Here is a 13982-nt window from a genome sequence, read left to right on the forward strand (position 1 = left end):
CTGGTACTATAGTACCACTGGTACACTGGTACTATAGTACCACTGGTAGAGTGGTACTATAGTACTATAGTACCACTATAGTACCACTATAGTACCACTGTACCACTGGTACTATAGTACCAGTGTACCAGTGGTACTATAGTACCACTGGTACTATAGTACCACTGTACCACTGGTACACTGGTACTATAGTACCACTGGTGGTACGCAGAGGAGTCGTCCGACATATGCTTTCGTTTTGGGTCTGCAAAGCTAAATGTCGTCAAATGGTGTATCCGTGGCTCAAATGCAGAATAAGTAATGGGCGCCATTAATATGACAACGGGTTGAAAACCACTGTTCTACATCATAAACTACCTTCATGCACATTGGCTTGTGCACCATCACGTCTCTTCCCATTTCTGCATCATCCCTAAGGCTCTAACCGCACAGGGTTAATAAACCAGACTGCCATAGTCCAAGGTTGTTGTTGAAGGGCACAGATACGGTCCAGCAATATGGTGCTGTAGTGTAGACCATACAGTACATGCAGTCTACATCTACAGCACATACGATACATAATGGATTAAACTATTGGTTCCCAACCCTTTTATACTGAAGCACCACCTAAGACATATGTTGCTCTCCAACTAACATTTATTATTAATTGATTTAGTTAAAAAATACAGGAGTGTATACCTGCCCTTTTTGTTCCATTCCTAAGCCAATGATGCTGCTGCTCTGACAAAACGTATAATCACTAATGAGCACAACTGATGATATTTCTAATGTGATTAATGCGTTCTCAAATCTTCTATAAATGTGACAACATTTTACTGATGGACTGCCATTGGACTTTTTTAATTTTCGTTTTTTCATGTCATATGAAAGCAGGGAATCATAGCCTCCAACAGGCTTGAAAGGTTCACTTCTGTGGACTCAAACATTACTAACATTACACCTAGCTACATGTTTAAGCATTTATATATATATATATAAATTATGTGTATATATGTCAGCTCTGATACTTATTTCAGACATGCTCTAGTATATGAAGAGGCTGCCTGTGCTATTAACTAATTTTGGATAATAAAGAAATAAATGCAGTTTACTGCAGTATCATTCCGGTGAAAAGCTGGAGGTTGCACGATGGCAGGCTCTCAGTCAAATCTGGTCACTATTAACGGCTAGGTGTGATGTCATGCCCATTTCTGCTTGGTGCAGAAAAACCTGTAGTAATATAAAAATGTAATTCCACTGTAGACTCACTGGTTACAACATGGACAGCATGTGAATATCACCTGGTACGTTGAAGAGCCCACTTTTTGATATGCATAAAGCCACAAACCGTTTGCATCTGTTGTCGTTGCATATAGGAATATAGAACATTCCTATAATTTTTATTTATTTTTATCCCACGATTTTGCAACCCATTTTTTCACTCAGTGTCAATTGTGTAATGTAATCCTGGGCGCTACACTTCCTCTGCAAACCTGGGTGGCAGCGGACAGACCTCATGCTTCCTTCTATGCATGAGGAGTTTAAGCTGCTTCTTTTCACCTGACAAGGGGGGGGGGTTTCCCCGGCCGGACGTAGCGCGTGGAAGGAACACGTTATTCCGACCAGTTCTTTTCCCCTCCATCAGGAGCCCCAGTTGGCCAGGGGGAGGTAGTTTAGAGACCAGGATTCCTGCATTCTTTTTGTGAGGGTACCTACCCTAGGGGACACGGGGAGAACATGCAAACTCCACACAGAAAGGCCCTTTCACCAACCCTGCCTCGGGTATGGGCACTGATGACACGGAGGAGAGAACACGTCCCCAGCGCCCAGGAATATACTCACGCACGCAACATTACTTATTATACCTCGACATTTTGTGAAACAATGGTTCCTATACTGCAAGATAGGACAGCTGATGATTTGCAGGATGCCGATTTTCTTACTTGTGGGAGGTAATTACTGAAACCACTGAAAACAATGTGAATGTGTGTATGTGCACGCAAGCACGCGCGCACGCGCGCGCACACACACACACACACACACACACACACACACACACACACACACACACACACACACACACACACACACACACACACACACACACACACACACACACACACACACACACAAACACACAACACACACACACACACACACACACACACACACACACACACACACACACACACACACACACACACACACACACACACACACACACACACACACACAACTCTTCAAGATGGTAGCAGACAGAATGGAATGCTAATTAATTCACAATGGGACGCTAACAATGATGGTTTAAATTCAACACTTAGCACATATGCTCCGATCCACACTGATGTGCACGTACCGCAAACTGCACAGCACAAAGGAAATGCAGAGGAACATCACTGAGAGTTGGTGAGAAGAAAAATACATCATTTTCAAAGAGAAATGTTGTTGTTTTGGATTGGAAATCTTTTCACTTTCTTGGAAAGTTGCAACATGGAACCGTGAAGCACTCGGGCACCTGTTGCTTGGTTACAGATGCATAAATGTATTTTAGTCTTGGTAATAGCAAGCTGTGTGCTCTTGAAAAAATTGCTGCAATATAACATTTAGTGTGTATTTGCACACGCATGTGTGAGTGTGCCGATATGCTTTCCGACTATGTGTTCATGCTTGTGTGTGTTTATGGTTCGCATAGGCCAATGTCCATTGGGAATGATGCCCGCTGGGAACGATTCCTGTTGCGAATGCTTGCTCCACTGCTTATGGAATAACCATTGTCAGAGTACTTGATGCAGTGCTTTGGCGTGATTCAAGTCAATTGGTTGGGAGATTGTCAAGATACGCAGGAGAAACATGGACAGACTCAAACCTATAGCTGTTGATGAATTGATGTGAAGAAGAAAAATATGTGTAGCATCTTAACTTCTTTACTGCCATCAATAGTGTTCAAAAACTTTGAATCAAAAGCCGATCTACAAGCACACAACACATTGTGGTATCTTATTTTACAGGACACCCTATAGTCCTACCATACAACATACTGAAAACTGGGAGAGCGCTTGAGGAAGTTTGTGAGACACAGCAGTCAGCAGATGAGATGTTCCTTTGGTTGTTGTTTATTTCAAAGTACAGCACAGCACAGCATAGACTCACACAGGAGCCTAGTATAGTGACCACCAGCCCAATTGACTGACCAAGTCATCGTATTCTGGTTAGCTTATTTAAGCAGTTTGCATGAGTAGAGGGTGTCGACAGAAAAGATAAATCCTTGAATCAACCATTTGCTCCCACTATCAACACAAATTGCTTTGTTACACAAATTGCCACAGGAAGAGGCTCAGGAGTGTATGCATACCATCACCCTCCTGTCCTCCTCACTCCAGGTGGGACTTGAATAACAGTAGAAGTTCAAAGACAGGCTTTGGGAACGATTGGCTTGCATAATTAAGCCAGCCAGCTAGTCAGACCAACTGAATACACAAGAAAGAGCCACATTTGTCCAAGAACATGAAATATTTAGAATTATGGAATTCCAGATTCCACACATACTGTAACTCAGGGTACAGTGCATTCAATGGGTAGCTATTGCATGTCTATGGCCAGCACTAGTTTTCCCGTAATACTAAATGGCTGAGCTACAGTACCATTTTCCCAGAGATCATAACAGTGTGTATACTGTATGTGAAGCTAGCGGCCCAGCATAATCCATTAACATCGAGCATGTGTGTCCTCGACCAATGTGAACAGGTGCGTGCGTGCACTGCATATCGACTATGTGTGTGTATGTATGTGTGTGAGTTGCTGTGCATATTATGTACGTGTGTGTGTGTGTGTGTGTGTGTGTGTGTGTGTGTGTGTGTGCGCGTGTGCGTGCGTGCGCGCATGCGTGTGTAGTCAGTCCAGGTATTCTTTGCTGCCCATAGCAATGTTAATATTCTGCACACACAGGGTGCAGCCAAAAGCCCATTAATCATGTTTGTGAATGTCTAATCTCAACGTTATTTGCGCTGGTTTCATTTTCATGGCTGTCTGTAAGATTTATAATGGCGTTTGGGAAAGCTGCACGTGGCGTATGCATTGCATGTGTGTGTGTGTGTGTGTGTGTGTGTGTGTGTGTGTGTGTGTGTGTGTGTGTGTGTGTGTGCGTGAGTGTGTGAGAGTGCCTGTGCACGGAGCCCTATTTAAGCTGTATCACACCGTTATTGAAGCATGTGCTTATTATGCGTCACCTTGTCACCTTGTTGAGTAGAAGACTGTCCAAACTGTAACAGTTAGCGCTCCCCTTGGGGATGGGTGGAGGGGCGGGGGATAAATCTGTGCACCAGCATACGTGCACATACAGTACACACACATCTCTCATCGTTGTTAGTCTCAGAACACATTTCACATGCGGTAACACGTGTGACAAATCGTACGACTTTGTCCGTCCAGCTGATGATCTGAGACGACATAAGCGCGAGAGGGAAAGGCTACAAGCTATGAGCTAAAGGTGTCTGCACACTGCTGCGTTTTTCAGATTTTTAGCAGCGTTTTTCCGAAAAACGCATTCAGTCTGCAAGGACCTTTAGCAAGCACGTTTTCTCAACGTCAGATCTGAACCGGACCCCCAGGGCGTCCAGATGAGGGTGTATGCTATAAATGGAGAAGACAGAGAAGGAGGCATTATGGGGAGTGGTTTTCCTTTAAGTGGACTAAGCGAGAGAGAGAGGACATCAAACGAGTGTGTGGCACCCGAGGACGCATGGGAGACAATGACAAACGCACAAAGCATGGAATCTGATGAGCTAATAGAGGGTATGCACATGCATGAGCGGTATGTATATGTGTGTGTGTGTGTGTGTGTGTGTGTGTGTGTGTGTGTGTGTGTGTGTGTGTGTGTGTGTGTGTGTGTGTGTGTGTGTGTGTGTGTGTGTGTGTGTGTGTATGTATGTATGTATGTATGTATGTATGTATGTCGAGGCCAGAAAGTACTTTCTTGCCACTCAGTAGGCGTTCCCGTATACGTAGCTTCCAGGGATGATGTCACGTGCATACCCTCTATACTAGGCCCATACTTTGACGAATCTTCGTTTCGTGCATAATCGTAAAAAGGCATGCTGATGCTGGCATGTGAGGCATGACACACACACACACACACACACACACACACACACACACACACACATACACACAGACACTTTCCCCATGGCTGGTGCGGTTACAGTGGTCAGTGGGTGGAGAAAGGAGGACAAACAGATCTCATTACCCGAGACTAAGAGAGAGTGCCTGCGGAGAGCTGGCTGCAGACGACCACACTAAATGGCAGAGAATGGAGGCTGTTTGTCTAGACAAAAGCTGTCTAGGGACATTGATCTCAGACAGGCCGACCAAAGGAGCGATGGGGCTTGACTGGCACTGACTGAGTAGCGACGGTGGACGTTTCCAACCAAACGCTTCATAACATAAACGGGTACAGACTAGAGAAATCTCAGGCCTCGGCAGGCCTTGGCAGCTACAGCGCCCGACGTAACTAAGCAACTAGGTTTTCTTGTGTCCCTCTATACTTACTATAAAACCCATTCTAAGACCTGAGGCCGATTCTACAAATGCCTTCTAAATCAGTAGTTCTCACACTTTCATGATTTTTCAGAAATGTTCAAACATAATGATGTACAGTGCAAGCCTGCTAGCTCGCTAGCTGTGAGATCTTCCATTATTGAACACAAAAAATCTAAAATGACACTAATGCTTTCCCTGTTTTAATGTGTTAAAAGTTATGCACAAAGAAAAGAAAAAAGAAAAGATGATTTAAAGTTTCTCTTCACTGCTCTACAGAGTGACTGTGTCTACACACAGGGATACTCTACTGCATATTGATGTGAAGGATCAGAGAGGTATTATGTTTCATTCTAAAGGCTCTTAAGGATCCATCCTCACACGCTGCCTTTTTGGGTCACAATTTAGGTTGACATAGTGTATTGCTGCAAGATCTAAAGAGATCTTGTAAGCTTGTGTCGATCCGCCAAAATATTGATAATTTAATTCACGGACAGCCCCCTACACATACGCTGTCTGAATCTGACAGTTACGTCGCCAGTTTCGTGATGCTGGTTGAACTTGGACACGCCACGGAAGTCCAGCCCATATCAGAGATGGTGCTTTCAGTCTGAATAGAGGCGCGGGACTCCGCGGGAGTGTGAAGACTGTGTGTAGAGACCGGTGGTGTGTGGAGACTGTGTGTAGAGACCGGTGGTGTGTGGAGACTGTGTGTAGAGACCGGTGGTGTGTGGAGACTGTGTGTAGAGACCGGTGGTGTGTGGAGACTGTGTGTAGAGACCGGTGGTGTGTGGAGACTGTGTGTAGAGACCGGTGGTGCATGTGTGAAGACTGTGTGAGGTGAAGACGGGAGTTTTGTCCAAGAAAGCATCCGAGCCAGCGTGGTCTTGAGGAGAGGAGCTGAACTACTGAGGGTTGCTGTTGGTGAGCTACAAATAGCTAACAGTGGGGCTAACACCCTACACTACCCACGCACGCACGCACGCACAACACACGCACACACGCAACACACACACGCGCCAGGACACTGCCTTGTTTTATTTTTGAGTGGTGCAACCACTCCAAGGAACAGCAATGTCCTGACCTACCTGTGAGTATGTCCTAACCTATGTCCTAACCTATGTTTAGAGTACCAGTAGGGGCAAAAGTGGTGCTGTTGTGCCAGAAACAGAGAGAGAGAGAGATAGTGTTGCACTGTTGCCTGCTAATTACAGAGAGAGAGAGAGAGAGAGAGAGAGAGAGAGAGAGACAGGCAGGGGGAGAGGGGAGTTGCACCACTCAGTTCACAAGGGTGTGATTTTATTTATTTATTTGGTTCAAATTATATATGTCCCTGAGTTTAACCAGGTACTGTAGGTTGCTGTAGTGTCCTACAGTGACCTTTGTAGGGGTTTTGGTGAATCAAACCTTTAATTAGGAAACCGCTACAAGCTTGTTGAACAAATGCAGCTCAACCACAAGTTGGCACTGTTTAAACAGCTGTCTAATCCTTCTTTAAACATGAAAACACGAAAATAAACACCATCTTTGTCAGACTCATCATCATTAGGCATCAGCTCTGAGCCATAAATATAACAAATATAACAAGGTACGCTAGAGATGTTTCTACTGCGTAAATATGGAGCAGGCATCATTTCAGAAAATACTGTTATTTTGAGGCGTCCTGTCTTGAGACTCGCTCGGGCTATAATATTGATGTTTGGCCTATAAATACTGTGACAACGCTTTTATGAAAGCACACTGCAGTATACATTACTGTCAGGTGGTGTGGGGTTCTACACACTACTGAGTGATAAACTCTTTTGCAAACAAATATTTCCGTGTGAAGCTATATAGACGCCGTTCTCTACAATACAGCAAAACAAATAATAAACAAAAGATTAAATAACTTAAGTTATTCATGGCTGTATTTGTCCAGACAGAGTGTAGAGTGTATTTACACGCCTAGCATATTAAAGCTAGAACCCGGGTCCCGCATGTGATCGTTGGAATGTCAACTGATGAGTTAGAACTGAAAGCTTGTTTGGGCAGCGGATAAATTGCGCTTTGACCTTCATGTAATACTTTTGGTCAGAGAGTCCGACACTCCGACACTCTACCCCAAACCCTAAACCTAACCCTAAGCACAAGCACGACGCAATGCATGGCATCAGTCCCACACTCTTCCCCAAACCCTTCTCCGGCAGCTGCCGACCCTTCCCCCGGCAGGGCCGCGTCTCATTGCCGTTGCCGGAGAATGCACTCGCTACTTCTAAAATCCTGAATATATCTATTTTTGAATTGGAATCCTGAAAAGTTACTTTTTTATTTAATTTCAAATGCATTAGTTATAGTTATGTTAATTTTATGAACTAAATACAAATACATTGGGCATAAAATAGACAATAATATTTTAATTAGTCATTAAGCTATACTGTATACTATACAGTAAAGTATATAGTATAGACTGAAGTAATTAAAGTGTCATGTTTGGAATTGTAACAGCTGAAATCAATAATATATCAGCATTCTGATATTAACTTGCGATGGTGATGGTGGGGGCCACATGTGGCGCACACACGAGCACGCGCACAAGCACACACACACACACACACACACACACACACACACACACACACACACACACACACACTTCCCAATTTCAGTTGATGGTGAGGCTACGGTTGGTGATTAACAGGAGTTTGACAACATGAATAATGAGATGAGAGCCAATGAGGAACGGAAGAAGATAACTAGCAAACAGAACCACATCTCTAATCACAAGCACTATATCAGTACAAGCCAGAAGCACATGAACACGCGCACGCACGCACGCATGCACGCACACACACACACACACACACACACACACGCACACAGAGCTAAACTAAACCCCAGCGAAACTAAGGAGCTGCTGGTGGACTTTAGGCAGGCCCCGCCCACTCCACCTCTGCCCCTATAGATAAATGGCCAGGCAATAGAACACGTCGAAGAGTATAAATACCTCGGCACCACCATCGACCACAAACTCACATTCAAGACCAACGTGGAGAACATTCATTCCAAGTGTCAACAAAGACTTCAGGTCCGACCATCGATCCTGCAGGCTTTCTATACAAGTCTTTTGTAGATTCCATAATGACGTTCAACATCACATCATGGTTTGGTGTGATGCGTGCAATCAACCGGAACCTTCTCGACAGGGTGGTTAGGATCAGTGGCAAGACCATCGGGAGGAACCAGGAGTGACTCAGCAGCATCCATAAAAAATTGACAATAAAGAAGGCCACTGAAATAGTTGAGGACAACACACACACCCTCCATAACCACTACGAAACTAATGCCCAAGGGCCGGCGATACAGAGCATCAAAACTACAGTAGCTTTGTGCCCAGTGCATCAGACTTTTGAACGCTAGGCTGAATCCCCCACCCCCCTTCTCCAGCTGATGGACTATAGTGAACACATACAGTAGGTTCATTGCATACAGTGTATCAGATTACTAGTACTTTTACTTTATAGAACTTTTAATATATTATGCTTTTAAGCAGTAGTTTTTTAAAGTCGTTTTGTTATTATTGTCTTTTACATAGTAACTGTGTAAAAAAAGTTCTTTGAAATTAAAGTTGAAGAGCCTTGAACAGCCTTTTGCCGTTACACCTTCAATTTCTTTTGTAAATTCAAGTCGTGAAATAATTTCATTTAACTGGTAAACATGTCATGTGATAAACTGTATGTAAATAAATGTGAAGTTTAATTTGTGTTATTTGATCAAATAGTAATCATAGTAACTTCAATTTAGAGATAAGGTATTTAAAACCATTTAAAAAAGAATACAACATTTTCTCTATTTCCAAAATACCATTTCCCCCTCTCCAACAGGCGAAATGAGACATCTTACTATTAGCAACTCAGCCATTTATGAATGCAGATTAGATGAAATACATTATGTATAAAAGCCAGGGTCATCCATCCCTATGGGAGCTGCAGGCCCCTCAAGCCTTCTCTTTCAGAAGGCCTGTTACCTTCTCATGTACAGTAGGTCAGGGGTTCTCAATGTGGGGTCCAGGGACCCCAAGGGGTCCTTGAGAGGATTCCAGGTGGTTCCAGGGAATACGCAACTAAATGATTGATAGTACTATAGGAACCAGATGGACGCTTATAACTCTGGATCAAATGTCTAGGCCTAGTCAGTGTACAAATGGAACCAAATTAACTCTCAGAGTTAAATTAACACAGTAGAAAATGGAGGACTGTGGTCTAATGCATATCAAATTGGGGATGCTTGAAATAAAATAATAAGGTGGAGAATCACAGCAGTAGCTGATGCTGTAAGAAATTTGTCCAAAAACAGGCTTTCTGTGGTTTACGTTTGGCTTTTCAAACTGTTCATGGAACCGTGGCGATGGTCGTGATGAATATGCTGGCTTACACACCCGAGGACTACAGCAGCTACGTCGTAGAATGAATGCGGCTTCGTTTATGGTGGCCAGCGTTGCATAACGGAGCCAGATGGCTCAGTTGGCCGGTGCCACGCCGCTGGCAGCCATGTCACTGGAAGGAGCTTGTTTCCTGCTTGGCCAACATGAAAGGCTGCTAAAACTCTTGTGTGTTCGCATTAGCGGCAGGGTTACGAATGGCGGTTGAACCTTACGGAGCCTGTATTTAAAGCGAGACAGAGGTCTTCATTGTGATGCCCAAGAGGCCGCTAACTCCTTCCTTTCCACAGTTGCCAACAGGAACAGAGTGTTTCTCGAACAGGAAAACATACACACACAGCATGTTAAGGCACTGGGGCTCCTTGAGCAGTTTCCAGGGAGTCCCCAGCTAAATGATTGATAGCTGCAGATTTTACAGTTGATTGGGGTCCCAGAGAGATAAAAAAGAATAAATAATAATAAAAACATATAAATTGGTGGTCCGCAGCATATCAACCTTGCGTTGTTTGAGAACCAGTGTTTTTAAGGGAATGTAGACACCGGACAATGCTGCCTTCAGCAGATACTAAAAGGGCAAATCAATGAAGTTGAAGGAACATAATTGATCATGAAAGAAGTACTGGCGAAAAGTCATTGGGGGCGTTGACAGTGGATCCATGCGGTGGATCCAGACATACGGTACTTACTGTTGTGAAGACATTTGTGTCTACGCCGTTGTGCATAAAGTACACAGAATAATCCTCACCGGTAATTCAATTGTTAGAGTTTAACAGTAGCCCACTTATTTTAACAGTACACTGTAAAGGTCCGTTCACACTGGGAGCGTTTATTTCATGCGATTCATTTGCATGACAACGTCCACACAGACTGCGAATATAACACAGCGATAAATCGGCTTATTAACGAGGCCAAAGCGAGGTCGATTCTTCGCCACAAATAAAACCATCCGCCTGATATGGAATAATCACATCACATTTGCGAGGGGCGTGGCTCCTGGTTTACAGTGAGGAATGTGCCCTTTACACAAGGCATATTGTCATGAAATAAGAGTGTAACTTTACACTGACTTTAGACTGTCTATATGTTCTTCTTTTGAATGCATGGGGAGAGACAGATAGGGACAGAGAGGGAAGGAGGGTGGTATGTCTACAAAGACGGATATAAAACATGTGGTCAAAATGCTCAGGTTCACAGAAGTGCCTTTTTGCAGGTCCAGATTGATCCCACACCTCTTTCCCCTATCACTGTGTGCATCTGAGAAGACAGACAACGCACCCTGCCCCGTACGGGATTCTCTTTTTTACAGAGCGTGGGAGTCCTACTAGTATAGTAGCCGGCGCTTGTTTTGCAGCGCCGGATACTATTAGTAAGGCGGGGTTATAATATAACCTCACAAAAACTATGCCTAAACCTAACCTTAACCGTAAGGTTTTTTATACCGAAGACTGGCATAAAATAAACTAAAACAGCCCAGACTCTTCTTCATGCAACAAAGATGGCGAAAGCAAACATTCTTTGTTCTGTACTTGTATGGTATACAAAACAATAAAATCCTTAAAGCATAAACTTAACCTGTTCAAACAAACCCCCCCATCAGCGACCATCGACTCCCATGCTCAGCAAAAAAGGTAGTCCCTGCCTCAGCCATGCCTCACAGAAGAGGCCCTGTGAGGAACCATGAAGACAATGCACCCTGCCTGCCCCCCAATGCCTCACAGAGGGCAAGACACCAAGAGAAGCATAGAGCTTTCCATTTGGGGCTAATGCCAGTTTGATTCACCCTTGATGTAAGCAGAATGACAGGCTGTCTAGGGGTGCAGGGGTCAATGTGGAGCCGGGCCGTCTGCAGACAGGTGATAAGAGAGGGAGAGATAAACTCTTGTACACTCCAGGTGGAAAAGCGCTCCCGAGGGGAAGAGGAGGAAAAGGACGAGGCGTGTGTATGCATACCAACAAACAACAACTCTCCGAAAATAAATAAGTAAATAAATACAACAAAACACAGGGCTTGTTTGAATTTGCATTCCCTATCCTTGAAGTATGATCCCAGATATATAGAAAGATCGGAAGGGTAAGCAGCCACGTACAGTGCAATTGCCCCCCAGGGGCTTTAATGGCTGTCCCATTCAGCGACTTCCATATATGCGTGATTACATTAAGGATGGAAGGGAGCGTGCACAGTGCCAAGGGACGGCTCACTGCTACAGGGAGTGGGTGGAGACACTGATGTGCATGGGGGGAGTGTGGGGGGGGGCAGGGTGAGAAGAATACAATGGAGTTTACCTTCTACGTCATTAGAGTCATAGTCTGCAGTGGAGCATGGATGGAAACAAGAGCACACACACACACACACACACAAACACAAACACACACATGTGAAAGCGAAGCCACAAAACAAATAACATAAGCCATGTAATACAGCATGTAGAGAAAACGCTGATGAGAAAATGGCAAATAAATGAGAGACGTAAAAGAGTGGAACATTATCTTGAGCCGGTGAGCAAAGGATGACGCTGACACAGAACTCTGAAATGACAGTAGCTTGTTGTCTGCATAAAGGCTATAACGATAGCAAATCTCCCACAGAGATTTGGTCAGAGCATTGGAAGTAACAGAACATGAGAAGGTGTGTTTACTTTGCTGGGTAAGGTATCACATGTGCCTGTTTAACTCCACTCTGCCACAGGCTGGCACATTATGAAAAGTAGCACTCTAAAGTGTGTCAGCATGTCACCTGCTACTCTACAAAGATGACCATGCAAGAACTTCCTTTTCTTGGCAGGGGGGGGTTGAGGAGAGGTCGTGCAATTCATCAGTATTATAAATTAGACATTAGGCACTCTCCTCCAGAAGTGGCTACAAACAAGAAAGTGCAATGGACTTTCTCAAACAACAACAAGGTAAAGGTATGGAAAGCCACAGAGACCGAAGTACTAAAGTAACTACAGTGCAATAGTAGCTCTAGCGTCCATCAAAAACAACACAGTGATAAGTGACTACGGCGGGTACCTTACCTTTGACCCTCTCGCCGCGATTCAGCTGGATCTCCCCATCGCCCTGCGGTGAGTAGGGCTTGACCACAATGAAGGTCCGTCCCGGCACGGCGCTGTAGAGTTTCCGCTTGGGCCCGTGCGTGCCGGCGCCGGGCAGCGCGCTGCCGGTCACCGCGTGATGATGATGCGGGGGGCTGGGGTCTCGCTGCACCGAGCCGGGGCTGTAAACAAACACATAGGTTACCGTGGTGATGCCGGGCAGCTGGTAGCTGAAGCCGGTGGTGGTCACCGACATGGTCATGGTTCGAGGGGGATGAGGGGGGGGAAGAGGGAGGGGGTGGGATTTGTAGAGGCGAAAGATCCTTCCCCACTGCCCCTCTCCCTCCTCGGTCGCTACGGTGACCAGAGAGGCTGCGAGAGGGGGAAAGTAGTGCCAGTGGCCGGCCAGGCAACAGTCAGTGTTCCATGGAAGAATCAAGAGGAGAGGATAGTCCTCCCCGATCCCTCTCTTCCTCTCCTCCTCCTCCTCTCTCCCCACCCTTCCTTCCTCCGTTCCCTCACACACAACGTTCCCTCTCTTTCCTTCTCTCCACAAACACAGCCGTCCCAAACCGAGGTAGAGGTGAAGTAAAAACAAAACCCGGGATCTTTGACTGTCGACAGTCAGGGGCACGTCACCCCGTTGTTCCCCCGTTCGCATTCACGTGTCGGTCACATCCGTACACACCGTAAGCCCCCCTGAGTCAAACATATCCTGAGTTAAGAGAGGGTGAGGGGTGGGGGGACACAGATTTCCTCCCCCCACAGTGTGTCCCCAGCCCAGGCTGTGGATCGTGCCTCGTTCCCTGGGTTTGTCCTGCTGTGGTGTTGGAGGAGGAGGAGCAGGAGGAAGAGGAGGAGGAGGAGGAGGAGAGAGGATGGGTCCGGTCTCCCCGACTCCCGCTCCCTTTCTGCTGGGAGTCCCGCTGCTGCCTCCGTGTCTGCCTGCCTCCCCTCTCCCCTCCACCCGACACACACACACACACACACACAACGCGCGCCCGCCTGCTCACACAGTCACA

At 45.5% G+C, this 13982-nt stretch overlaps 1 protein-coding gene across 1 annotated transcript in view; it reads right to left on the reverse strand.

The window, feature by feature from the left end:
* shank3a (SH3 and multiple ankyrin repeat domains 3a) overlaps positions 1-13982 on the reverse strand; it is a gene marked incomplete at its 5' end in the record, with an annotated part of 258696 nt that overhangs the window by 88283 nt on the left and 156431 nt on the right. Inside the window, 2 exons of the mRNA XM_080761381.1 lie at positions 12212-12235; positions 12943-13142. Of these exons, the coding sequence (XP_080617507.1) occupies positions 12212-12235; positions 12943-13142 (224 nt within the window). The remainder of the gene's footprint in view (positions 1-12211; positions 12236-12942; positions 13143-13982) is intronic.

Source organism: Protomyctophum bolini (genome assembly GCF_963924005.1).
Source record: "Protomyctophum bolini genome assembly, chromosome: 4".
NCBI lineage: Eukaryota > Metazoa > Chordata > Actinopteri > Myctophiformes > Myctophidae > Protomyctophum > Protomyctophum bolini.